The following is a 25,535-nucleotide window of genomic DNA, read 5'->3' as shown; positions in this document are numbered from 1 at the left end:
CCATCAGCGAACGCGGCATATCCGGCAACCCGGTGCCAACTTTGCCAGGATCAGCGAATTATAGCTTCATTTCTGTCGGTTCAACAGCCCGACCCATGCGCCGGTGCTTGTCTTTGGCCCAAAATACTCCATCCCAGTGGCATGTCATCCCTTTCCTGAAACAGCAGCAGCTTCTGTCTCCATTGCAGCGGGTCTGATCCTTCGCGGCGCAGGAGTCAGGAAAGAATCATGCCCTAAGATGTCACTCCCTCCAACGGTCGGTCCACCGATAAAGACCTCTCTCGCTTCGTGAAGCGTCGACTCAAGTCCATGTTTCTCATTGTCATACACATGTCCCTGCTATTGTGAATGTCATGACTGACCCTGCCATCCTCGCGGCCTTTGGGCCACCCCCTGCCAATGTCAATCTGGCAGAAAGCAGCGTAAGGGTGAACAACGGCGCCGTCATTGGACTTCTCTGTGCATCGTTTGTGCTTGTCGTTTTGCGGTTTATGGCAAGGATTAGTCTCCGCAATCCGCTTCTTGCGGATGACTGGGCGATTATTGCGGCGCTGGTATGCTTTCTTGTCTAGGGCAACAGCGGGCGGGCTGACTGTTATACAGTGCTGTATAGGCGCGACAACTGGATTGAGCGTTTCAGGTGAGTTGGCACTCCATATTTATGAACTATCATTAGCAATCCGTAGGCAGCTTCGTGGGGGCAGGGAGACATGTGTGGGCCGTCTCATTAGACGATTTGACGAAGCTATACCGAGTCAGATAGCCCTATCTTTATAACCAACTCACCAACTCTAACAGCATTCAATAGTTCCTCTACACATATACCTTCATCTACGGCGCCGGCTGCACCAGCACCCGGGTCTCCATCCTCTTCTTCTACCTACGCATCTTCTCCCCGCTCGAAAAACCGCTGAAAGCGGCCCTCATCTTCGCCAGCGTCATCACGGCCGCATACCCCCTCATCATCTGGATCACAATGGCCAATGCCTGCAAGCCCGTGAGCTTCTTCTGGACGCAGTTCAGCGGCACGACAACCGGCAAGTGCATCAACATCAACCAGTTCTTCCTGGCGCTGGGGATCCTCAATATGCTGAACGACTTTATCATCCTCGCCCTGCCGTTTCCGCGCATCATCAAGCTGCAGATGACGCTGCGGAAGAAGGTTGCTATTTGCGGTATCATGGCTGTTGGGATTTTGTACGCCCCTTCAACCTCAACCTCGGTATTGTCTTATAGCTAACGTATATTAGCGTCTGCGTCGCAAGTATAGTCCGCATCCACTTCCTCAGCACCTTCATGAACACCGCGGACGTAACATACCTCATGGGCCCCGTCTTCATCTGGTCCACCATCGAGCCGTCCGTGGCAATCGTCTGCGCCTGTCTCCCCCACCTCGCGCCCCTGGCCCGCATCGCCCACCGCTCCATCTTAAGCAGTTTCCGCTCCCACCCCTCCACAACAGGAAAGGGGACTGGATCTGGGGGCCGTGCGCTTGGGTCTGGACCTGGGCATGGTTCTGGACATCACCACAAGGGGGGTAGTATACTAGGGAATAAAAAGCAGCCATTCCAGCATGGGTTTAATCGGCTAGATGGGAGTAAGGATAGGGGGTTTGATGATGACGAGATTGGCTTGACGAATTATGTTATCGCGGGCAATGACAATGTGTCGATTACGCCGGGGTATGGACCGCCTGTTAAGGGGGAGATTACGGTCAAGTCGAGCTTTGTGCAGTCTTCGTCTAGGGAGGGGCCTTTATGATTTCATTTTGTATAGGGCACTTCAAATCAATTAAATCATATATTCTGGTAGCTAAACAGGCCAGTAGTTGTCAGGTAGAACATAGTAGGTGTAATTCAAGTTCATAGATTGGGTTTGGCTTAGGGCTTCATATGGCTGATGTTTATGGGCGGTCCGAGTACTTGTACACCCAGGGTGCCCCTTCACTGCAGGATGTCAATGTAACTCATTCAGCCTCTCACTGCACTTTTAGACTCTGAGAGAGGATGTCCACCCCACTTGGCAGTAGGGCCAATAACTCAGCCTCTCACTGCATTTTTAGCTCGCACCGGAGGTTGAAGTCTGCTGCGCTTTGATATCCAACTGACCAACCTAGCTTTTCTGGCTGCAAGACTACAATGCTGCCCATTTTATCAGCCTTTCAAATGTTCTGGCTGTAGATATATTACTGCTCTACACTACATGTCGCTTCTGATATACTTAATATAATATCAGCAGTACCAGATATCTTCTACATAAATCATGCAGTTCTACATTATACCAGGACAACATAAGCTACCACGTACTGCATCCAAGGCTCCCAGTTACAAGATCTTATCTACCTCACCGACTCTAGATTTTTTGGTAGTTTTATGGAAACATGACGTAACTGACTTTCTGCATCGCTTTTTCAGTTCCGTGGAAGGATTATCGTGGACTTAGGCAGCGCAGTTCTAGTCCTGCCTATTACCTATACTAATGGCTATAGTCCGCTTTATCCCAGTATAGAGCAGGGATGGCCTAGGAACTTGAGGCTTGGAATGGCCTTCGTGCGGCTGATCGCACATTGCACCACGCCCTGGTTCCCCACCACCTGTGCAGGACTCCGCCTGAGCCCAATGAAAAGAGGCTTCACTGCATTTTTAGGCTCGTCGAGCAGTGGAATCGGTCTGTGAGGAGGGGATGATGTCCAATAGTCATCCTGCTCAATTTCATGCACTGTCTCCACCGGTTTCAGACTCTGCAAAAGTGCAAAGCCTCTCGCACTGCAATTTTAGCTCCTGCGAAGGGTGACACCCTGGATATTACTCGGGGCCGACTTGCCACACTCAGTCCATCTACTGCACAGCATTGTAACATGGAGACTTGTTTAAATAAACGAGTACATTCCGTCTATACCGAAATACAACCCAGTATATCATCTCGCGTAACTTGTGTCTGTCACTACCGCCGCCCCCTCTCATGGATAGTCTTCTCATGCCTCCTCATATCCGACTTTCTCGTGAACCCTCTCCCGCACTCGGAGCAGCAAAACGGCTTCTCACCTTGATGTGCCCTGGTATGGTCTTCCAGGATATTCCTCCTTACAAAGAACTTTTTGCAAATCGGACACGAGTATTTCGTCGGGGAAACCTCCCGCCTGTGTATATTCGCAAAACTATCGCCAGTGTCAAAGTCCGCCGGGTGGAATTTCTTTTCGTGGGCCGCGAGGTCGTTGTTTGAGCGGAATCCGAGCGTGAATCGCTCGCAGTTCTCGTCCTTGCATCGGTATGGCAGGTCATGCTGGCTGTCGTGTTCTTGCCGCAGGGCGCTTCCTTTGAAGCCCTGGTGGAAGTAGAAGCACATCACCTTTGGACAGCGGAATGGGCGGTCGTCGTATAGCGAGACGAAGTCCATTTGGGGGTCTTGGCTCAGCTTTTCGAGCAGCTCTCGGTTGCGTGCCAAGGTTTCCTTCAACGTGGGGATGCTTACGCTATTTCTTGCTTCTAGGCCACCGTGTTGTGTGGTATAGATATGGCCCCAGACTCTGGTGAGATTGCCGTAGAATGGGTACCTTTGGAAAAACGCACAGTCCTGGAGTGCTTTGTCGGGAACGTGGTGTGGGAATGCATCTGCGTAGAAGGATACGAAGTTGGCGAGTTCCTGGGTTACAGTGTCCGCTTGGCTAGGGGCGTTGTGTTCTATTTGCACTGTGCTTGCGCCCAGAAATGAAGCCTTTTTATCGATAAGTGTCCTGATGTGCCGATACCAAGATGCAACTGCGTAGTCTTGGAAAGCTAGATCGCCTCGTCGAGCATACCTTTTGAGGGCTCTTTCCGATATATCGGGTTTGAATAAGTCAAGAGTGAGGTATCGAAGGCAGCGGACGGCGAGGTCACACTCTGCGGTGCGCCAATTGATATAGTCCGTATCCTCTATAAACCTGCATCAATGTTAGCGGTTTCTATGTAGGACGGGTTAAAAGAAGCTTACTGTCTCGCGGTGCTGTGGATGAGCTCAAACCGGTTTCCTTTCAGCTTTTGCACTAGGGATCCACACAACCCCTCGGGTTCGTCGCATATCCTCAGGTCCATGTCAAGTTCATTTGTGTCCAGGTCCTCCATGTCAATAGACAATGCAACTTGGATTTCTGTCCATTTCAAGGGCCTCTTGGCGTACACTAACCAGCCGAGCAGTAGTCGAGTGTACTTCAGCTGCCCCGGGCTGAGATCCCGTTTTAGGCGTTCCATTATTCGAGCATATCTATTTAATGGTCAGTATGTTATGTTTAAAGTAGAGGTGTGTTTGCATACGCGTCGTGTAGTTCGCCTGGAAGTATTGTAGGACTTATTTCCTTCTTAAAGTCGGCAATAGTGGACTGTTTTTGCAAGTTGTCCATGACAAGTCTTGCGAAGAGAAACATGCCTATGGATGTATTAGATTCGTCAGATCGAAGGCCTTTTTTTAACATACCATTTGATTTGATGCAAATCTTATCCACTGCTTCATTGACAAGCCACTCTTCAGACTGGAATTTCTCCAGTTCGCGTGTCCTCCTCTGCTGACAATAACTCCGGATATCTGACATGGTATTCTCTGGCTCCAGAGCAATGACAGAGGCATTCGGTATTGCACTCCTAATTTCGGGCAGTGGTCTGCTTAAGAAAAGGATGCGCAATTTTCCTGGGGAGGAGTCCTCGGCCTTCTTAATCAGATTTTTGAAAGCCTCGAGGAGGTCTTTTCTGGCATCTTCGCATTCGTCAAGCCCATCAATAACCACATTCAGACGCGGCAGTCTCTCACAGAATGTCTCTATGAGGGTCTGTGCCGTGGATATGTCGGATATGTTTGAGGTATGGGAGCCTCTCTTCTTTGAAAGACAGTAAGGGACAAGATCCTCGTCCTTTGGTATGAGCTGCAGAAGAATACCACACAGTACAGAGAGACCGGAAGATTTTGTTTCAGCCTTCTCGTTGCAGTAGAAGTAACACGTTTTCCCGGTCGAATGCTCCTTACATGCATCGATTATAACGGATGCAAGGTAGGTTTTGCCTGTATAGGTAAGTATAATGGTCAGTACACATAGTGGTCATGTTCTTACCTGTCCCTGGGTGTCCGTTGATCCAGAGCAGAGAACTATATTCCTCGAGATCTGTGGATAGCCAGTCTTGGACCTTTTCTTGTTCTAAGATCCAGCTTCCACTGCCGCGATAGCTATTCCTGTCACGACATATGTCTTGGTGCTGGGTATAGCTCTCTGCGCCCCCGACCCAACCTTGGACTTCCTCTATTTCTTTCTTTCGCCGCTCTGTTTCTTTAACTTGACAGTCGTGGGTTTCCTTCTCCTTCTCTTTCAGGTAATCACGGATTTCCCGCATATCCATATCGTATTGCCCCAGGTGGCTGTACGAAGCCCGAGCCTTATCTTCGATCATTCTAGTGTGGGACTGTATTCTGAGCATAATACTCTTATACGTCGGATTAAAATCTTTCCAGAGGCTTTTGAAAACTGCCTTCAGGGCTAGAATCGGAAGGTTAGTGGAGCCCAAACTAAACTTCAAGCGGTATCTCACCTCCCCCTAGGTATATTCTCAACGCGTTGTGGTGAAACTCTGTGACATCCACGAAGATCCTAGCAAGTATCCGCTGCAATCCCACGTTATGTCTGAAAGCCTCAAGTTGGTCCCCAAAACTCGGCAGCGCTTCGCCGATTTCTTCATATGCTGTCAATAAAGCGTCGAAAGTGTCTACCTGGGCTTTGGCTTTCTAGAATGCAACTGAGAAAGGCGTAACTTAATATAACATGGGACACTCTTACCTGTATAAGTTCCTTTACCGGTCCCCAAATGAAGCCCATAAGTTCCGCTGTCCCTAGGATACTTTGCAACACTCCCCCGTACTGTTCGAACTTCACAATAAAAGGTTCAATGCGTCTTAAATTCCGCAGTGTTCTCGTTCGTTCCTGATCATTCTGGATGTGTTTCAACTCCCGCTTCAAGGTACGAAGGTCTGTGGTCCGATAGACATTTACTTTATTCGAGTCGAATTCCCTCTCAAAACCGTTGAAAATTCTATTGAAAATCTCTCTGGGCAGAGAGTCATCAACAAGACCTAATGATTGAGAATCCAGTCGAGTGCGTGAGAGGCTTGACGTTCGTGAAGCCAGTTCAAAGCGAGCTATTCTCAGTCAGATAAGCGACATTTAGAGTAACGTCAAGAAACAGTGAGCTTACAATCAGGTGTACCTGAATGAGATCGCCTGTCATGAGGCGCATAATACCCCAATACTCCCTTTGCAACCGATGCAGCAACCGCGGCTGCATACGTCTGCCATTTCTTGTTCTTGTGACTGTCCGCGTAGTCGCACACTCCTTTGATGATCAGACAGTTGAACTTGTTCCATATTCCCACTCCTTCCATTTCAAAGCCTATAACCTTTTCGGTCCTTGCCCATTCATCTCTATGCTCGGCTGATTTCATAACAACGTTTCCGGTACCAATTGATCCAAAATGAATCATATGATTAGGTGGGGCTCCATTGACCTGCGCAAGTAACCGCTTACGTTGCATGAGTCTTGCGTCGTCACAAGGTATTGCGTCGCAGGAAGATTTCAAGGCAGCGTTGCAAACCGATCCCGATGTACTGCACTCGAGACACCCTGATTGGTGTCGATGAATATAATCTGGTTCGAATAGTTTATCCTCAGATACTGGAGGACAGTTTGTATCCATGGCCGGTTTGCGCAGTAATTCGCCAAGGTTGTCCATCATCTTGGTGCGCAATCTGTTCAACTCAGCTTGAGTCTTCAAGCACTGCAACAGACCGACAACCTCCTCGCTCGGCTTCATAGGTGAGTCATATATGGTGTCCTGTCGTCGTTGCGTGCCGTGGGGGTACTGGCGAATATTGTCGAGCTGCACCAGCACTTCACTAACAATAACATCGCCGAGAATAATCTCCGTTTTGTTATCATCAGGTGTGAAGGGAACCGCGCCGCAAACTCCAACCAGGAGAACGAGATTAATGGAGGGAAAGCTCATCCTAAGCGATTGCGCGGCAGTGCTTGCAGCTTCCATCCCAATCTTGTGAAGAATAACGATAACCACGGGCTGTCCTCCACATCTCCCAAACCTGTACTGGATGGGATCGCCCTCAGCCCGACCATAGACATGATTGGCGTCATCCCAGTGCTCATCCAAGGAACAAATAACAGCGTTGTTCTCAAGCGGCAACGCGGTGATTATTGCGACTTGGAAGTCGTGCCGACTTGCCGGGCGATTGTGGCCATTCATGGCTGTACAATGCTGGGTATAACGGCATTGGCGGGGACGAGACGTCAGAACTCGGATTCAGTTGAGTTCGAGGCGCCAGGGGCTGAAATTGTGGGCGACGCCCAAATAAAAGAAAGAAGCAACTGGCGAGGCTGAGCGTGCTTCAATTCAGCCTCGTTCGTCGCCTACATGCATATCTATCCGGACAGGGCTGTTGCGGCCGATATGCCCTGTCTGGATAGGGTTCACAGGAACGGTATGCATGACCGGGGGTTGCGTAACATCTTCTGGGCAAGCCTCTCGTCGACTCGCTTTGGATTGATTTCCTGAATGCTGAGCCCCTTCAATCTGCAGTCAGCAAGGCAGAGTCCGAAACTGTAGATAGATGCCGGACATTATACGTCTGGTGGTGATTGTTTCAGTATGTTGTATGTTTGCAGTGTTTGCAGATTCAACAGCACACCGGCGTCCCCAAGAATCTGGCTTACCTAACCACCTTCCCAACCAGGGATAGCGCCTCCGGAAAGTTCCTTCTGGTTTCCCAACATCTCCGAACTGTTGTGAAAGATAACCATCCCCGTCTCACTCTCCCTATCTTCCTTCCCCCCCTCAATTGGCTTTGATCGCTGTCCATCATGTTGTTCCGAACTGCGTGGGCTCGTCAGGCCGCGACTCTGCGACGTCAGGCTTTTGCTCCTGTTGCCCGGCGATCGGTCACCACCGACGCCGCCTCGTCGCATGCTGAAAATATCCCAGAGGTCGGTACCAGCTATCCCGAGTCATGAAAACCCTGCGCGGCAAACTTCGTTCTTGTTCGATTCCTTATTAACACGCGGTCTACTTGCAGGATGAGAACAAGCCGTTCACCGTCCGTCTTTCTGATGAGAGTTTCGAGACTTACGAGATCGACCCTCCTCCGTACACCTTGGAGGTGACCAAGAAGGAGCTCAAGCAGATGTACTACGACATGGTCGCTGTCCGGTATGAACTATTCGCTCTGCACTTCTAGCCTTCTGCGCGAATAAATACTGACATATTCGTCTTCAGACGTATGGAAATGGCCGCCGATCGCCTGTACAAGGAAAAGAAGATCAGAGGTTTCTGCCACTTGTCGTCCGGTCAAGAAGCTGTCGCTGTTGGTATTGAGCACGCCATCACCCGCGAGGACAAGATTATCACTGCCTACCGATGCCACGGTTTCGCTCTGATGCGCGGTGGTACTGTTCGCTCAATCATCGGAGAGCTGCTCGGCCGCCGTGAGGGTATCGCTTACGGAAAGGGTGGTTCCATGCACATGTTCGCCCCCAACTTCTACGGTGGTAATGGTATCGTCGGTGCCCAGGTCCCCGTCGGTGCCGGTCTTGGTTTCGCCCAGCAGTACAACGAGGAGCCCAACACCAGTATCGTTCTGTACGGTGACGGTGCTTCCAACCAGGGTCAGGTCTTTGAATCCTTCAACATGGCTAAACTCTGGAACCTTCCCGTCCTTTTCGGTTGCGAGAGTATGTCTTAATATCCTTTTTTTTTCATCTTTTTTTTTTTTTTTTTTTTTTTTTTTCAACCAACTAATGATTCGCAGACAACAAGTACGGTATGGGTACCTCCGCCGCTCGTTCCTCCGCCTTGACCGAGTACTACAAGCGCGGTCAGTACATCCCCGGTATCAAGGTCAACGGTATGGATGTCCTCGCTACCAAGGCTGCCGTCAAGTACGGTAAGGACTACGCCATCTCTGGCAACGGTCCCCTCGTTTACGAGTACGTCACTTACCGCTACGGTGGTCACTCCATGTCCGACCCCGGTACCACGTACCGTAGCCGTGAAGAAATCCAGCGCATGCGCAGCACCAACGACCCCATCGCGGGTCTCAAACAGAAGATCCTTGACTGGGGTGTCATGGCTGAGGAAGACCTCAAGGGTCTGGACAAGGCCGCCCGTGCCCACGTTGATGAGGAGGTTGCCATTGCCGAGAACATGGGTCTCCCCGAGAACAACTCCCGCATCCTTTTCGAAGACATCTACGTCCGCGGCAGCGAGCCCCGATGGATGAGGGGCCGCACTGTCGACGAGACTTTCTACTACTAGTTTGTTGTATAGAGAGCATGTTTCATTACCTTCTCTCTATGCCTGTGAAAATCTGGGGGGAAGCGAGTACAGGCGCGCTACACTTGACCACCATGATGTTTACTTTGTAATTTAGCCGGAATTTGTTTGCATTGGTTCTCCTATAGCAAATACTATTGGGATTGGCCACCAATATATCTTGTGTATTGTAGTTCCGAAAATACCTTGAAAACGTTGGAACGTTTTCCCAAAAATCAAGTAAATATAGCGAAATAGGTATCATAAACGCCAAACATATACACGCCGGACACGAAAAATGCGAATCTAGAAACAAATCCAGTCAAACCGTACGCCATCAAGACGGTTCCTGCCTCAACATGTCAAGAATCATCTCCTGCGTTCTTTGCACAGAATCGAGCTTTTCTTCTAGCACCGCCCGCTCCTTATCCCACTCCGTCCGCAGCTCACCCATCATTTCAGTCTTAATATCTTCTTTCAGTTTGCTGAGGGCTGGTGACGAGAGAAGACTCTGGAGGTGAAGATCCACATTCCCACCGCCATTACTATCTTGCGTCGATGGATGCTGCGATGATGGGGGCTCTGTGTTTGAGGTTGGCGTGCTGTTTGGGACGAGGGAATTTGGGTTTGGGTTTGGGTTTGAGTTTGAGTCGAGGTGCTTGTTTAGTTTCCCTAGTGTTTCGAGCATAGCAGCCATCATTGCGTTGTCTGGTGTTGGAGGGGCGGGGTTCGTGGTGTTTGGTGTTGAGGGGTTGTTGTGGTTAGACTGGTGGTTGTTGCGTTGGGTGTGTGAGGTGAATGGGGTTGATGCAGATGCGGACGGTGGTGTTTGGGCTTGGGGTTGTGTTTGGGTCTGTGGCTGCGAAGAGAATAGGGTGTCGAAGCCTGGAGGGAGGCGGACGGGTGTTGAAGAGAGAGGTGTTGCTGATGGGGCAGTTGGGGCGTGGTGGTTGGGCTGCTGAGAGGCGTGGTTGTGGTTCACCATAGGGCTGCTACTGGTGCTTGACGGTGCTCGCCAGGCGTCAGGGGCAGAGCCGGGTGCGGATGAAGCTGGCAAGTCCCACTGATCCGTGGTGATTGTTGTTGATGTAGGGGTTGTAATAGTCCACTTTCGTTTCCTGGGCCGCCTCGAGTCTCGTTTCTCGATCCGGCGGGCCTCTGCCTCTTCCCAGCGCTGCCATGTCGGTATCCAAGTATCGACCACGGCGCGCCATCGCGGGTTCGAGAGGTCGTCTGCCTCGGTGGCGCCCTTGTCGCGCTGTTCCTCGAGAAACTTCATGCGCTGTTTCGTGACAAGTTCGACTTTCCGTCGGACGGAATGCCATGAATACGGGTGTTTCTGGCCGCGCGTGAACTCCATAGTGACTGTCATCCACCATTTACAGAGGTTACTGCGTTGGCCGAAATCAGCAGCATGGCGGTTACAAATTTCGAACAAGAACACCTCCTCCTTTGTCGTGAGCCGCTTCCCATGTTTCCGTGTTGCAAGATTAGAGTGTGCCATATTCCCATTCCCAACTCCCTTCCCACCTCCCTCGGCCAGAACTTCCATATCAATATCCCCATCTCTCTCAAGACCTCTCCCGGCCTGTCCCGGGTCCCCTCCAAACTCCGGCTCCCCTAACGCATCCGCTCCGCTCACATCCCTAGTCCCCGGCGTACCTCCAGGACTATCAGACCTATCACTCTCCTCACTCTCCACCGACACAACTTGTTGTTGCTGCGCCGCCTGAGCCGCCCGCGGCCCTACAACGGCATTCTGCGGCGCGGGCGGCCTCGTATCAACAACCATCGGAACCGGCGCCTGCGCCTGAGGTTGTTGTTGCTGCTGCTGCTGCGCAGGGTGAGGATGCTGGATCCTCAAATTCGACGAGATCGTCGGCAGCGACGGATTGTGGTTATGCGAGCGCGTCGAAACCACACTCGGCAGCCAGCGCATCTGCGACATCTGGTACGGAGACTGCGACGGCGAGGCGCTATGCGATCCTGGAGACGAGTCGAGATCAAGTCTCGCTCCCGATGAGACAGCGCCTGGTACTGTTCCTGAGACGGATGTTACCGCCGCCGGCGCTTGGTGGTGCGGCGTGTGGTGAGGCCCATGGGCGTGAGGGTGAGGGTGTGTTTGTGTGTGGTGGCCATGGCTATGTGGGTGGGCGCCCCAGTGAGTGAACATATCCCTTTTTCTTATAATATGGTGGTTCCTTCCGTCGTCGATATCGTTGGGTGCTCGGTGTTCTCGGTCTGTCTGTCTGGAGGTCAGGTCGGGTCGTCGTGTTCGGAGGACGGGGTGCGTGGGGGGGTCGTAAGACTGTCGGTATAGATATATCCTACACGGCGAAGCGTAACGAGCGAATCAATATAGGTAAAGGCCTTCTATAAAAACAAATTCGCCGAAACAGCTGGCATGCGGTGCGGTGGTGTTGATTTCGAGATAAATTGGGATGGGGAGGAGTTAAAATTTCCCCTGAGGTTTTGCAATTACGTTTTCAGCCCCACTTGCTCACCCATTCATCAGGGGCGAATGTAATTTTACCGTAACTGATTTCCACTTGACCTCGGATTTTTCACTGTCTTTTCAAATAAGTACAAATATCGCACGGGGCATTGTCCCTCAATGTACCGTATTCAGAAAAGCAAACGTACATTGATGTAGTCGAGGCTCATTATTTATATTCAAGACAAAGTGCTTCCTCTAATTGTGATATAATTTACATAATGCATCCGTACATCAGCAGTGAATAATGCGACCACTTTTGTCGGACCCAACTGACAAATACAAGATGCGCGCCCGATCCCAGTAATACAGAAAGTGAAGAAAATGGTGAAAATGGGGGTTGATTACAAGAAATCTAGCGCCGCCTCAGGTACCAGGAGAAGGCACCGGTTGATATCCTTTCGGAGAACGGCGTCGGGACTTCTGAGAGTCCGGGTCGAGCAACTGGGTGTCGGAGGTATACGGCAGCACAGATATTCTGGTTGACTTCTAGGTACCGGGGGATGAAGGCGAAGGCGCTCATAAAGTCTCGTGGCCGCCAGGGGGTAGCGTAGGGCTTGGTGTTGTCGACGGGGTTGTTGCGCATCTGGACGAGTGCGCGCTTGAGCACATCGAATTCCTCCTCCGTCAGCTCTGATGTGTCCACCTCTCCTTCCGGGTTCTGTGTTGCTTGGCGGAAGGCCTCGGTGAGTGCCTCTGTTGGCTTCTCGCTGTCAGCGGATTCGGGGGCCTCTTCGGCATCCTTAGACTCAGACTCGGCTGGAGTTGCAGATTCCGATTTGGAATTCTTGGTTCCCTTTGCACCCTTATCCTGAATTTTTGTAGCCTTGAGAAGCTTCATAAGCTCCGAGAACTGGGTCTCGAGGTTGTCGGTCAGAACTGATTGGGAGCTACCGGCTCGCGACATCACACGACGAACGGCCTTCTGGAAGCCACGCAGTTCCTGCTTGCGTTTGGCGGCGAGGTCGTCCTTGTCTTTCGACATGATGGTCTTGGCCTGGGTGAGAAGCTTCTTCAGCGTCTCGCGTGTATCGAGCTTCTCTGCTTCGGCCTCCTTGGCTTCGACCTCCGCGTCGTTTTCCTTGGGCTCCTTGGCCTCCTCACCTTCGCCCTCACCCTCGTCCTTCGCCTCCTCTGTCTTAGCGGCCTTTTTCCGCTCAACACGAGCCTCCCGGCGTTCGAACTTGTCTTTTGGTGCACCAGTAGCAAACATAACACGCTCGGGGTCGACCTGGAACATATCGCCGGGGTTAAGAAGGTAACCGGGGTATCTCATCTACAAACGTCAGAACATCCAGTCAGGACCAGTAAGGCCGGAGAAAAGCGGGCTAAATACCTTCTTGCCATTAACCGTCACAGCACCATGCAGAACAAACTGCCTCGCCTGTCTCGCACTGCTGGCAAACAGAGCCCGGAAGATAGCAACATCTAGCCGACGCTCCAGCGGAGCAAAAGTCATGTTTGTGTACGGCGTCGCGGGACCCATATCGGACCTGGTTAAATTCGAGTTAAAGCCGTCCAGGCCTGATCCTCGACCAGCAGCCGCGCCCGATCCATCATCCCGCGCTAGTTTCCAGGGATTCATAGGCACGACGCTGCGGAGGCGGCGGGAGAACATGCGCGTCCATTGACTCTCGCGGACCTGTTCACCGTGGTATGCGCGGGCCATAGATTTGGCCGTCCATTTTTGCTGGAAGAAGGTTCTCATTTGCGTTGGGGGGTCGCGGAGGCGGCTGAGGTTATACAGGTTGTACTTGCTCCATGATTGCCGGATTTTCTGGCTGGTCAGCTATTTTCCTGGAACGTAATATGAGAATATCGAGGCAATCGTACCGGCTTGCTCAGCTTCGTGGTAGCCCTGTTCCTCATGCTGGCGAGTGCGGGCAGTTGTCCTGTCTTGCCTGTCCTCTCCAGCTTCAATCCATCATTTTCCGGCCGCCAAAACTTCGCAGTGACACGTGACCAACACACCACATGACATTTATGCCTGGGATTTCAGGTTCCAAAGTTATTCATTTAGTCACATCTCATTGGCTACCACGGTCTCGCTTCCACTAGCGCGGTTTTGCCTCGCCGCCCCAGCTATAAATTCTTCTCCCTCCCGCATTCTTTTGACTTTTTTCTTCTTTCTTTTCTTCATACTTACCTTGTTTGGGTGGCTGCGATCAAGAAGGCGGTCCACCACAGATTGGTCCCTGCATTGCACAGCGCGGCGGAACGGTCTGTTCAACGGCCTTCGGGTCATTGACAGGCGTATTCTTTGGCACTTTCCACTTTGTGGTCTTTCTCTTTTCATCATTTCTTCGCCTTGCGCGGGGGTATGGAGAAGGGGGTTACACCTTGTAAGCTTGTAGTAGTTTTCTAAATAAAACATTTCCTCATACCTTGGTATTATTGTGCTGTAGTCAATCAACTTGTTTTACTAGTCAAGTTGCTACTGTCCTGTCGTACAACTTGGTCTCGTGCTGCTATATTATTGTGTTATCTAGTCACCTTCCGTCCTACTAAATTGGGTATATGTGTGAAATCCATCAATAACGCCAGACATGCTCCCTAGTCCTTCATCTGCGTATCTTTCTTCTCTGCACTCTTTGCCTCCGTGTCCTCCCATTTTGCATGTGGAAACGCTTCAAGCAACGCTTCCGCCTCCTCTGGGTTCACCGCGTCGTCGAGGATCCCATGCGCCATCTCTACAGACTCGTCTTCAATGCCCGCCTCGAGAACTAAGCCTTCGCTAAAAGCGAGTCGCGTCATCACCACCAGGAATTTCTGTTTCCCGCCCGGGATCCGCTGAAGTTTCGACTGCAGGTCAACCTCTCCGGGGTGCCGGCGTATAACACTATATATCAGGCGCATGAGTTCGTTTATCATCTGCGAGTGCATATCTCTCTCCGGTGGGTATGAATAGAGCGAGTTTAGCTCATCATGCATGGCCCTGATCAGTTTTGCCAATGTTGTGGGATGTGATGCGATGACAAGACTCCCATGAGTATCTGCCGGTACAATGGGATTGAAAACCACGGCCATCAAAAAAGCTATCGCCTCCAACCGCATGTCGCAGATCTCAGCCCGGGTGTACCGAGGCTGGCCTTCATCCGGCTGCAGCGTTTCACATAGAAGGCTAGCTACCCGATCAACAATGTATTGTTCATTCGCACTTTGGTCCTGGTCGGATTCCTGGATAGATCCGAACGAATTGGCACGGACGCTGGTCATGAGTAAACTCAGCGTTAACTTGACGTCCTTGACGGGTTGCGAGCAGCTCAACATCATCAAGACGAAGGAGTAATGGATACGGCGCCAGAAGTCCTCCAGCGCCCGGTCATTGTCCAAACTCCGGCAAGCTATTTTATACAGCATTCGAACGTGTTCGGTTGAATCCACTAACGGTTCAAGCTCAGATGGAGGAGTTGGCCGCACCTGCCCAAAGCTCTGACGTGCGTAAGGAGAATGTTTGAAACGAGGAACCCCGTTGACTTCAACGGTCTCCTGCAGCAAGAGTACCAAAGGGTCAATTAAACTCAAGATAGAAGAGACGTCAAAGGCAAGTATAAAATATGTGACTTCCAAAAACATCGGTATGGGCTGAAAGAACTTTTCCTGAAGTGCTCGAGACCACATTGATAATATCGCCTGCATATGCTCCACCGCGTAGTTGCCGAGATCATGTTTCGTTGTCTCCTCAAAAAGGATAGTAGACAGTGTCCGCTCCGGTTCTGAGGGAAATGCCAACTCAGCCATAGCTTCAATGTCCGATTTGTGGGGTAGTGTTCGGTGATTCAGAATCTGCTTCATGAGATGTGTATTCGGAGGTTCGCGCTTTAGCGAAGGCCCTTTAGGTATGGGCTGGTCCATTGCGATATCTGACATTGCCTCATCCGCCGCATCATCGGCAACATCCATTCCAATTGCTCCTCCATGAGGCGTAAGCTGGAGAGGGGTTGGACTATCTCTGCTCGCTCTTCTTCTTTTCTTTCCAGCCAAAGTTGGCGTCGTGCGTTTGGATTTCCCAGATTTGCTGGGAGACTCTGCGAGGATTTCCTCGTCGTTGAAGCCGTCTCGAAAAGGTAGGACCTTAGATTTCTTTGGTGTCACCGGCGCGGCCTTCTCCTCTGTCCGTGCCTTTGCTCTCATTTGATTTATCCTGGACGCTTCTTCGGCAAGATCCTGTTTCAAAAACGCATTTTCCGTAGCCAGCATTTTGCCCTCCTCGCGTGCGGCCTCTACTTCCTCTTTATGCTTGGCTAGCTCTTCAGCCATAGCCTTTCGCAAATTAGATAGCTGCCGTTCGTAATCGCCGATCAGTTTCGCTTGGTTTGACCGGATGATAGCGATTTCACCCGTTTTCGTTTCGGCCATGGATTTGGCGTTCGCAAGCTCGCTCTCCATTCGAGAATACCGGTCATTTTCTTCTTGGATCTGTTTCAACATGGCGGTCAGCTTTTGCATCTGCACAACATCCAGGGTTTATTATATTACCTTCGCTTCGAGAAGTTGGTGATCCTTGTGCAAATCAGGCAAAACCGATAATCCACCTCCAGTCTCCATAGGGCCTTCTTCGTCCTCGTTTAATACAATTGTATCAGGAGCATAATGAGACGGCCGGTCTGGAAACGTAGCAGACTTGTCCAATACGACTTCAGGGCTAGGGTCGTCATCTAATACCTCCGCGTCGAGTTCCCCAACATCCAGCGCTCCATAATCATTTGTTAACCCCGTGTGCAGCTGCGCAGGTGGCTGGAGGGTGGCATTGGCGGCATTTGTCGGTTCGTTCTGGGGATAACGATCGGTAATGTCGCGCGGGGCCCAGTTCAATCGTGTCTCCGGCACAAGCTCCGCGCGTTCCTGTGTCTGTTGTCCAAGCTGTGTTGCGAGAAAGGCATCGTGCTCGAGCTGCTGTAACGCATCCGGGGGTATATCATCGAAGCCATCGTCGGAAAAGAAGTCATCGTCGATACCTTCCATGCCCAAAAAGCGAGGCCGCCATGAATAGAGCGGAGTTAATTGGTGTAGAACGTGGTGGAGAAGAGAAAAGCTGCAAGGCCTGCGAGAGCGAGGAGGGAAAAACACCTGACGTAGGTAGCTGGCAGTCACCGTAATCCAGCCTCAACCATTTCCTCTCCTCCTCACCTTCCCCTCAACCCCCATCCCTCGAGTTCTCGCCGTCACCGCCAAATAGATGACGGAATTGCATTTGTTTTGCAACTAGTTGACCTTGTTACGAGGCTTGCCCTCATCGCTGCCATTTTATTTTAATTTTCGCCGGCGATCCGACGCTTCTCACATGAAATTTTGCTAGGCGACGATCACCGATTCCCCCAACCTGTTCACGGTCACGATTCCTCGCTTCCACCCTTTTCTCTCCTCTCGCACAACCCATCCCTCCACGCCTACTCGGCGCTATTCCGATCCACCCACTGTCCCTTGACGAACTAGTCCCCCTTCCTCGATCTCTTCCCCGCGCATCGGACCGGAGACGTCCCCTTCCAGATCCCCTATTCCACCATGTCGAAGTCTCGCCGGAGCGTTCGGTTTCAACATCGGCCATCCGATGGTCGCCGGCCGAGTGTATCAGATGTCAGTGATGCCGCTTCTGACCCAGGAAGCCCGTCACGGAATGGACCCGTCGCTCAGCCCGCAACAATACCGGAGGAGGTACGTGGACAACCAGATCCCCTGTCGTGCCGGGACTCTGTGCTGATGTCGTTCTAGAAACCTGACGCCGAATACCAAAAGAAAAGACAGACCTTTATTACGCGCACGATATGGACATTTGTCATGATTGCTGGCTTTTTTATTGCCATGTTTTCCGGCCACATATACATCATCGGTATTGTGACTGCTGTTCAGATTGTCTCGTTCAAGGAAGTCATCGCTATTGCCAACGTGCCGAGCAAAGAGAAGAACATCCGTTTCACCAAGTCATTGAACTGGTATTTCTTGGGAACCAGCATGTACTTTCTTTATGGTGAAAGTGTCATCTACTACTTTAAGCACATTCTCCTGGTCGACCGAGTGCTGTTACCCCTAGCTACCCACCATCGTTTTATCAGCTTTACACTCTGGATCATGGGTATGTCCCTCCCCCAGGTTATTTTGTTGTCGTTTGTCTAATACCGGGTGTAGGCTTTGTTTTCTTTGTTGCTTCTCTGCAAAAGGGCCACTACCGGTTCCAGTTCACCCAATTCGCATGGACTCATATGGCATTGTACTTGATTGTCGTTCAGGCGCATTTTGTTATGAACAACATCCTAGAGGGCATGATCTGGTTCTTCCTCCCCGCATCTCTGGTCATCACAAATGATATCTTCGCGTATGTCTGCGGTATCACTTTTGGTCGAACACAGTTGATTCAGCTCTCACCGAAGAAGACTGTTGAGGGATTCGTGGGCGCTTGGTTCTGCACCATCGGTTTTGGCTATTTTATGACCAATATTTTGATGCGCTACAAGTACTTCATCTGCCCGGTTAACGATCTTGGGTCGAATGTCCTGACCGGGTTGGAGTGTGAGCCCAACCCAGTCTTCGTCCCTCAGCCCTTTGAAATTCCCGACTGGACCGGATTTGGTAGGACATTCTACCTTGCCCCGATGCAACTCCATATCCTCCTTTTTGCCACTTTTGCCTCCTTGGTTGCTCCTTTCGGTGGATTCTTCGCTTCAGGTCTTAAACGGTCTTTCAAGATCAAGGACTTTGGCGAGTCTATTCCAGGCCACGGCGGCATCACGGATCGGATGGACTGCCAGTTCATTATGGGATTCTTCGCGTACATGTATTTCCACAGCTTCATTGCCGTTTACAAGGCGAGTGTAGGAGATATTATCGAAACCGCCATCACTGGACTGACCATTGACGAACAAATGGAAGTCGTCCGTGGACTCAGCAAATACCTATACAACCAGGGGACACTCTCTGAGTCGGTACGTACTCTAATCTAATTTATCAGTTTACCTTCTCACTAATTGCCGTTAGGTTTTGGACCATCTAAGCACGGAGCTTCTGCGTCGTTGAAAAAAAACCGTTTTGGGTGCCGCCCTCATCCCTTTAACCCGACAAGGAACGAATACATTCTCGTGCGAGACACCTATTTGCTTACGACTAATAACTTATAATTGACGTTAAACCCTTTGGTTGGCCTCCCCTTGAACGCAAAGGGGAGATTGACGCGTACGGCCGTTGGGACTTTTTGGATGAGGTCTTGTACATGTGAGGGCAGTGTCTCCTATACTTCGAGCCGTGTCTTTTTAATATTGCATTGTGTCGGCTTGGTCTAATCTGGTCGGTGGATTTGATGGACATTGATAGGTTTCACACCAACTTCCTGGCTCTAGAAGTGAAAACTGGACGCCTAGTGAATAGTCAATACACCATTCAGTATTAGAACCCTTTCTCTCCCCTTTCCCTTTCCCTTCTCGCGCTTAGCCCTATCAAAGGCCTCCTTCCAAACCCCCGGCACATGAACATGGTATCTTCTCGATCAAGCGTACAGCCTGGTCATACATCCTAAGAAAGCAGCCTTCCTCTTGTCGGGCGGTCCGCGCGCTCTAACTAATGATATCCGCACCATGCAGCACCAGAGTTGGTCTATTTCATTTCCTGTGAGCTCGTGGGTTTGAAATCCGGCATTTCTTTTGCTTTTCCTTTTGCTTTCAATTTCTGAACTCTCTGTTTTGGTCTCATTGTCAGTTGCAGATGCACATCCAGGTTCAGGTTCGATGCTCTGAGTCTCCGTATATTCGCACACTCTCCCCCTTGTCAGGTTCGGCGGTGTTCGCGGTGCTAATACTCGAGATAGAGAAGTGTCTATTTGATGAAGTACGGTTTTGTTTTCACCCGCTGCCATTACTGGTGATTGCATTGGCTAGCATTCTTCGTGCAGATTAAGTGAGCAGTCGGAATGTTAGAAGTCTGGATCGAAATCGAGGCTCGAATTCGCATTCAGGTCGAGTCCTGTCGCTGATATTCTTCGTTTTGTCATTTTGGTAGAGTTCGTAAAATTGATTGGATTGACTGTCCCATATCTTAGTCCCTGGTATGTGTCGCAATGTCCAATGGTTGTACTGGTAGATCAGATTTGAAGCGCAACGCGTTTTGTATACATAAATAATACACGGCGAATTAGACCACGAAGATTTCCCCTCTTGAGACCAGTCGCGGACCTTCTCAGGACGCGTCTCGATCCTTCAAACGACGAACGAGCCGCGTCTCGTGTTGCGGTCATCGGTACCTGCGATGAAACAAACTACCGGCAAAACGGCCGCCCCCTTTTTGCAGGACCAAACTGTGGCAACCGGCAATCCATGGATTCGGGCCAGCTCAACAGTCAATTCTTTGTCCCTCCGTCCCAAGTCCACGGCCCCGGCGGCTCGTACCTTATGGTTCTTTGGTAAAATCCCTCTGGTTAGTAGTAGAAGTGGGCTTAGGGCCAAAATGTCCTCGTGGTGAGTTCCGAAAGCCACCTGCATTTTCCTGAATCGGCCATTTGATTATACACCGGCGTAGGGTTTAAATGGCCGCTGAAAAAAAATGTCCGTATATTTTATATATATCTTGAGCGACGATGTAGAGATTGTAGGGGGGACGCGCGAGCGCGTAGAGAACGAGGATATTGCCCTTGACTTGAGGCTACTGTTCTGTTGGATTGTCTGTTGTTGGTGGGTGCAGATATATATTTTCATACAATTGGGGCTTACAAACACCACGTTCTTGATAAATACCAGGAACTACGTCTTATTTACTTCGGGATCTAATAAAATCGATAGACATAGAATCGTATCTAGTTACAACTTTATCGACTTCGTAAATTCCTCATGCCCAACAATATTCGCCCTCCCGTACTCACTACGTAGACTGAATTGGAGGCTTGGAGTGGACTGTCCGCAGGCTCACAAGCTAAAAGCCAAAGTGCCCGACCAAGGAATCAGGATCGAATCCTTAGTGCGAACATCGACGAGTGAAGAGTCGAGACCGAGCAGGACCGAGTCGAGCCATAGGCCAGCTGAGATGTGCAAGGATGATGGGGGCGAGGGGGAGCGAGGGCTACTGCCGACTTGGTCTTAGCGGAGGCATGGAAGTGCCCGGGGCCGCCTGGGCATGTCGGTGGTTCCGGACGCAAATCATGTGAAAGTTAGTTAGTTTGAACTACTGTATTGAGTGGTTGACCCTCGTGCTGGTGCTTTTGTTCTGTTAGGGGCTACGGGGTATCGTAGATCCGTATTGCCTACACGATGACATCGAGATGGATTGATCTAATCTGATGAGTCGAGGAGGCAAAAAGTGCAAAGTGCGAGTCAATCTCGACACAAAGAGACAATCATGCAGCGTGATTGAGTAGGGTAATTTGGTGATTGGTATGCGCAAGAACACTGGATGCTTCGCTTTGTTTACGGGTTCGCGAATCAAGAACCGCAAAGGGTGTTCCGGTCGAGGTCGTCAGCCTGTTCATGAGTTTGACTGTTGTCACTGGCAGGAATAGGGTTGTGAGGAGTCGATTTTAAGTATACTCAAGGGCTGGGAACGTTGGTGAATGGTGAATTGTGTGGACGGGCATGTCCGAATCTTGACTCGCAACCGGTTGACCTGTCAGAAGTTTAGGTCCTTCAGAATTCGTCAGACGAATTGAAGACGGACGGCTTGTCTCTTCCTCCTCCCACCCGTCGCCCGTGACGTGGGCCGAAGAGCCTAATCTCGTGTTGAGATTGATCAGGAAATTTGATCGGTGCCGTCGCGGGGATGCTGTCTGATTGGGATATGGCCCCAGGAGCGCGCAGACATTTTCCGAGTCGACGACTGGGCCTCGACGGCCTCGCTTAGCTGGGAAATCACTGCGAGCGCAAGTGGCGCCATGGCAACCTCTGGATCGATCAGTCCTGTCATGTCGTTTTGACTGTTGATCAGTCAAGCTGGTTGCTGGTAGCGAGCCCCTAGCGACTGACAGGTGGTGGAGTCCAACCGGGCCGAGATGGACATAGTTGCATAAACTATTGCTGGAATCGGCGGGGACAGTCCACTCCCCTGGAGTCCTGGAAGGCTGGAAAGAGGTCGAGTCATCTTGCCGGACTCATAAAAGACAGAAAAGAAGGTCTAGTCAAGTAGAGGGGCTGGTTCCTGTGTTTCACAGCCGTTTCACCTGGAAATAATCGGGAGGCTTGTGGCACTGCTGGCCAATGGAGGTCAAACCGTCGTCGGATGGCAGCAAGCATAATAGGCTTATTATAACTGGGCCCTGCATCGCGTGTTGCACCCGCTGGTTCTGGGGCGAGATCCTCACCCATGATAATGTGAAGGCAGCACCCCAAGCTTTGTCTGGTGAGGGGTTAGCGTAACGGTCGGGACCAGCAGCCGACTCTGCACGAGACATGGAAAGCCATGATAGCTATCCTTGACACGATGGAGAGATCAAAGTAATAGCAACAGTAAAAGTAGAGACTGGCATTCCCATGAAGTACATTGACAGTATCTGAGTTGCTTGACGTTTGAACGATGTCACCTTCGGTCGCATTATTGTGTGCAATTGGGCGGCTCGCTGCAGCAATAAGCCAGGGTGATGATCAGCAAACATTATTCATGGACACGGCAGCTGCAGTCTGAAACAAACCGTATCCTGGTGGCGGTTATTGGGCCATTCCTTGGTGTCCTGCAATGCCTGGGGTATCGCTCGGCTCAACTGTTCAGGCCAGGATTGAAGGATGAATCCATCAGTCTGTTCTCTGTTATGACTTCTGATGGACTGATCACCTAGGAGTGCATCACTGACAACTGACAACCGACAACTGACACTGACAAGAGCGGACGCTTGCAGGTCGTCTTGCTCTTAAAGTCAAAGTTCCTACGTCTACTCTTCTGCTTGGCCAGTTCCAGGTCCAAGCTCGGGCTGGAGCCTGCAAGTGCACTGATGATTATCACCGGGAGGGGATCCGGGAAGAATAGCCCCTTTGTTACAGCTTCCATCGGACTGGCGGATTTCCTCCCTTGATGACTCGATGAGCGTCTATTTCTCCGCAATTTTAGCCTCCTCCATCGCAAACTTAAAGCTCCAGCATCAGCATCAGAGGCCGCTAACCGCACCATTTAGGAAACAGGCCAATATCTAAATCAGGAAGCACCGCAATGACATCGTATTGTCCGCGCGGTCGATCCTGATTTCAAAGTTTTGGGACAACTAAGAGGATTCGCGTGCTTGTCACCTCACCAGGAGTCGGTGCGACAGCGAGGGAACACCGCAGGCAACGGGCGCAGGTAGCTCCATGCATGCTGCGGTGGCTCTGAGGTTATGGAAGATCGACAGCCTTGTGATACCCCGAAGTAACGCCTGGAGGAGCGCAAATATCCAATCATTTCATTGGCGCCGGTCCAATTCCGGGCAATCGCTGTATCTCGTGAATTAGGCTCATGCAGGATGAGGACGATATGCAGCTAGTCGTACTTATCATGGCTTCAACTTCCAACAGTCGACAGTCGAGACTTGAGAGCCAGTCTGGTCAGTGATGCGCGAGGCAAGCGGCCGCGAAGACGATAGCTCGCTAGATATGCGAGGGGGTCGCATTCCACTTGCCGTATGGGGGGTGAAGCCTCAAGCCATTCTGCCGCATTCCGATCGTACAGCGGGAGGGACCGACGTCATGTACCCCTGACATCAAAGTGCTCAAAGTATCCAAAATGTCCGTCCAAAGTTGCGAATCGGACCCGAGGGGTTTGGTCTGTATTTATCTCTGGAACCAGAATGGATGGTTCGTTGGCGGCGCTGAGCGAACCGTGGGAGGAGCTGTCCTGGAACAAAAGGCGACAAACGAGACAAGAGACTTAGTCAGGAGCGCTAAAATTTCGGCGACCCAAACAGCTTGACTCAGCAGCGAGTCATGCTGGCCTTCATTTGCGAATATTTGCGATTTGCCTTCCAGAAATCTCCGTGCGGTGGGGTGGCCCAGAGGGAACTTGCAGCTGCGCCAACTTAATCTCTCTGGGAAACTGTCGCCGCTGGACGTTGGCTGGCATCATTTGTCACTTGGGAGGTTTAGTGACTGCTTTTTTGGTCTTCCATGGTAGATTCGCACTGACAGGAAACGCCTGCGATCGGCAGTTGAGAATTCGGCAGACTCGGAGATCATTATAATTTGCCTGCTAACCGTGAATAATAATAATAATGACGACGAGAGGACGGAAAATGGATAGACTAAATGAAATCGGACAGAGGGAAGGGAGTGCTCAGTACACCAGGGCGTTGCGTCTATACTCTGCATACATGGCGGATGCTCTTATGCTACGATGGCCTGTAGACCCGACTGGACGGGCAATTCTCCGATTGATAGTCTAATAAGACGCAGAAACCAACCTCAGTGACTGATCAGAACTGAGGGCAAGCCTGCAGAATTATACTGTGTTGAAGACAATAATAACAGAGAATCAGGGGTGTCCCTGAAGGCCCACACCATCCGGAGCCCATCCATGGATGCGCTTCGTTCAATTCATTCGCGAATTATTCTCCCATTCCCACTCCTCAGCTGCCTCCGTGTCGCTGCCTCTCTCCAACTGTCCAACTTCTCTCTCTCTCTCTCTATCATCATTATTCTTTCTCTCCTGTCTCCTTGCTGTGCGCTAGTGCTCTAGCTCTGTCTCTCGTTGCCCATCTCCTCCACCTTGCTCTGTCACAGTCGCACCCCCTGCCCACTGACCTGCTTCCACTGGCCTCCATTCCTTCAGTTTCAAACTACCAGCTCTTAATTCTCTTCGTATTATTGTCTGTCTCCACCGCACGGCTCTTGTGCCTTTCTCCGCGCTGCCCCTAAAAGTATCTTCCAGGCCTTGCTGTCTTCTCTGGCCTCGTCCCTCCCTCTCCTCCCCCTCCTCCTTTTCCCTTTTCGATCTCTCCGTCGTCAGCATATCTGGCTGAGTTTGGCCCATGTGGAAACATCGTCCCCCATCGCGATCCGATTCAAAGTCTGGGACCGTCGATTCAGGCGAGCGTGGTTTCTTTGGCTGGTCGAAGAAGAAGTCTCCGCTCTGTAAGTCCCGTCCTAGCGCTCTCGCCACTGCTGCTTTGGTTTGCATATTACTTGCTTGGGGCCTTGGTCTATACTCGTCCCGTTATTATTATTCTTCCCTCGTCATTTTTTCTCTATCCCTATTATTCCGGCTGCCCTGATTACTGTTACATCTGAGTTAAGCTTCTGGCCCCTTCTTGCGTTCTGCCTTGCCTGGACTCTTGTTTTGTTGTCATTGCTCTTTGTTGCTCCCTCTCCTCCATCCCACTGCCAGAGTCCTTTCTTGTTCAACTTCAGCTTCGTCCGGATCCTGCTGTATACGCCACGGAGTCTGGAGTCTTGTTCAACCCACCTTCGACCAGGGCCTGCATGCATGACAACCACACCGTCATCCCTCCCACTGCTCTCTCATTGGCGTCGGCGGCTTTTTGGCTTTTTCTCTGCCCTCCCTCGTTGCTAACCTGCACCTCTGCCTAGCCGTTGCACGTCCGGATTCCCCCGCTCGTTCGCATTTACGGCCTTTTCGCTCATTTTCCCGTTCAGATCGGCCGGACAGCAGTTTTTCCAGCCACACTGCAGCTTCACTTTCTCGCGCTCCTTCGACCGTAACTGCTGGCTCCTATTACTCCGAAGCTCCCAGGTCCGCTTCGCAATTCAACTCTTACTCTGACAACACAATCTCCAGGTCAAACACACACCTGACCGTAAACTCCAAGGCTGGGACGTCA

General features: G+C 51.0%; 8 protein-coding genes across 8 annotated transcripts; 3 read left to right on the top strand and 5 right to left on the bottom strand.

Annotated features, from left to right (window-relative positions):
* Positions 1 to 353: 353 nt before the first annotated feature.
* On the top strand, positions 354 to 1,761 carry ASPVEDRAFT_32650 (uncharacterized protein; the record flags this gene model as incomplete). Its single annotated transcript, XM_040810631.1, has 5 exons — positions 354 to 554; positions 604 to 640; positions 687 to 754; positions 809 to 1,197; positions 1,251 to 1,761. The coding sequence occupies 5 exons, from the start codon at positions 354 to 356 to the stop codon at positions 1,759 to 1,761; spliced, it is 1,206 nt and encodes a 401-aa protein (XP_040672110.1).
* A 1,052-nt stretch (positions 1,762 to 2,813) lies between these two features.
* On the bottom strand, positions 2,814 to 7,625 carry ASPVEDRAFT_45739 (5'-methylthioadenosine/S-adenosylhomocysteine nucleosidase family protein). Its single transcript, XM_040813376.1, has 8 exons — positions 6,213 to 7,625; positions 5,798 to 6,156; positions 5,553 to 5,745; positions 5,081 to 5,500; positions 4,453 to 5,031; positions 4,293 to 4,404; positions 3,973 to 4,242; positions 2,814 to 3,922 (listed from the first exon to the last, which is right to left on the bottom strand). Exons 1-8 carry the CDS (start codon positions 7,270 to 7,272, stop codon positions 2,944 to 2,946), a joined length of 3,972 nt encoding a protein of 1,323 aa, XP_040672109.1. The 5' UTR covers positions 7,273 to 7,625; the 3' UTR covers positions 2,814 to 2,943.
* Positions 7,626 to 7,886: 261 nt separating this feature from the next.
* On the top strand, positions 7,887 to 9,336 carry ASPVEDRAFT_139253 (pyruvate dehydrogenase (acetyl-transferring) subunit E1 alpha; the record flags this gene model as incomplete). The annotated part of the gene is made up of 4 exons (XM_040807560.1): positions 7,887 to 8,009; positions 8,099 to 8,232; positions 8,299 to 8,753; positions 8,831 to 9,336. The coding sequence occupies 4 exons, from the start codon at positions 7,887 to 7,889 to the stop codon at positions 9,334 to 9,336; spliced, it is 1,218 nt and encodes a 405-aa protein (XP_040672108.1).
* Positions 9,337 to 9,459: 123 nt separating this feature from the next.
* Positions 9,460 to 11,772, bottom strand: ASPVEDRAFT_320319 (uncharacterized protein). The gene has a single exon (XM_040810552.1). It carries the CDS (start codon positions 11,504 to 11,506, stop codon positions 9,671 to 9,673), a length of 1,836 nt encoding a protein of 611 aa, XP_040672107.1. The 5' UTR covers positions 11,507 to 11,772; the 3' UTR covers positions 9,460 to 9,670.
* Positions 11,773 to 11,898: 126 nt separating this feature from the next.
* ASPVEDRAFT_154396 (mitochondrial 37S ribosomal protein uS4m) lies at positions 11,899 to 13,736 on the bottom strand. Its single transcript, XM_040808407.1, has 3 exons — positions 13,661 to 13,736; positions 13,164 to 13,604; positions 11,899 to 13,103 (listed from the first exon to the last, which is right to left on the bottom strand). The coding sequence occupies exons 1-3, from the start codon at positions 13,694 to 13,696 to the stop codon at positions 12,183 to 12,185; spliced, it is 1,398 nt and encodes a 465-aa protein (XP_040672106.1). The 5' UTR covers positions 13,697 to 13,736; the 3' UTR covers positions 11,899 to 12,182.
* Positions 13,737 to 14,380: 644 nt separating this feature from the next.
* Positions 14,381 to 16,792, bottom strand: ASPVEDRAFT_87647 (putative DNA repair protein Rad26; the record flags this gene model as incomplete). The annotated part of the gene is made up of 2 exons (XM_040818117.1): positions 14,381 to 16,246; positions 16,307 to 16,792. 2 exons carry the CDS (start codon positions 16,790 to 16,792, stop codon positions 14,381 to 14,383), a joined length of 2,352 nt encoding a protein of 783 aa, XP_040672105.1.
* Positions 16,793 to 17,332: 540 nt separating this feature from the next.
* cds1 (phosphatidate cytidylyltransferase) lies at positions 17,333 to 18,765 on the top strand (the record flags this gene model as incomplete). The annotated part of the gene is made up of 3 exons (XM_040807589.1): positions 17,333 to 17,482; positions 17,540 to 17,900; positions 17,954 to 18,765. The coding sequence occupies 3 exons, from the start codon at positions 17,333 to 17,335 to the stop codon at positions 18,763 to 18,765; spliced, it is 1,323 nt and encodes a 440-aa protein (XP_040672104.1).
* A 2,443-nt stretch (positions 18,766 to 21,208) lies between these two features.
* Positions 21,209 to 22,187, bottom strand: ASPVEDRAFT_875157 (uncharacterized protein; the record flags this gene model as incomplete). Its single annotated transcript, XM_040818082.1, has 2 exons — positions 21,209 to 21,857; positions 21,957 to 22,187. 2 exons carry the CDS (start codon positions 22,185 to 22,187, stop codon positions 21,321 to 21,323), a joined length of 768 nt encoding a protein of 255 aa, XP_040672103.1. The 3' UTR covers positions 21,209 to 21,320.
* Between the last annotated feature and the right edge of the window lie 3,348 nt (positions 22,188 to 25,535).

Source organism: Aspergillus versicolor (assembly GCF_001890125.1).
Source record: "Aspergillus versicolor CBS 583.65 unplaced genomic scaffold ASPVEscaffold_10, whole genome shotgun sequence".
In the NCBI taxonomy this organism is placed as follows: domain Eukaryota; kingdom Fungi; phylum Ascomycota; class Eurotiomycetes; order Eurotiales; family Aspergillaceae; genus Aspergillus; species Aspergillus versicolor.
This window is presented reverse-complemented; position numbering and strand designations above follow the sequence as displayed.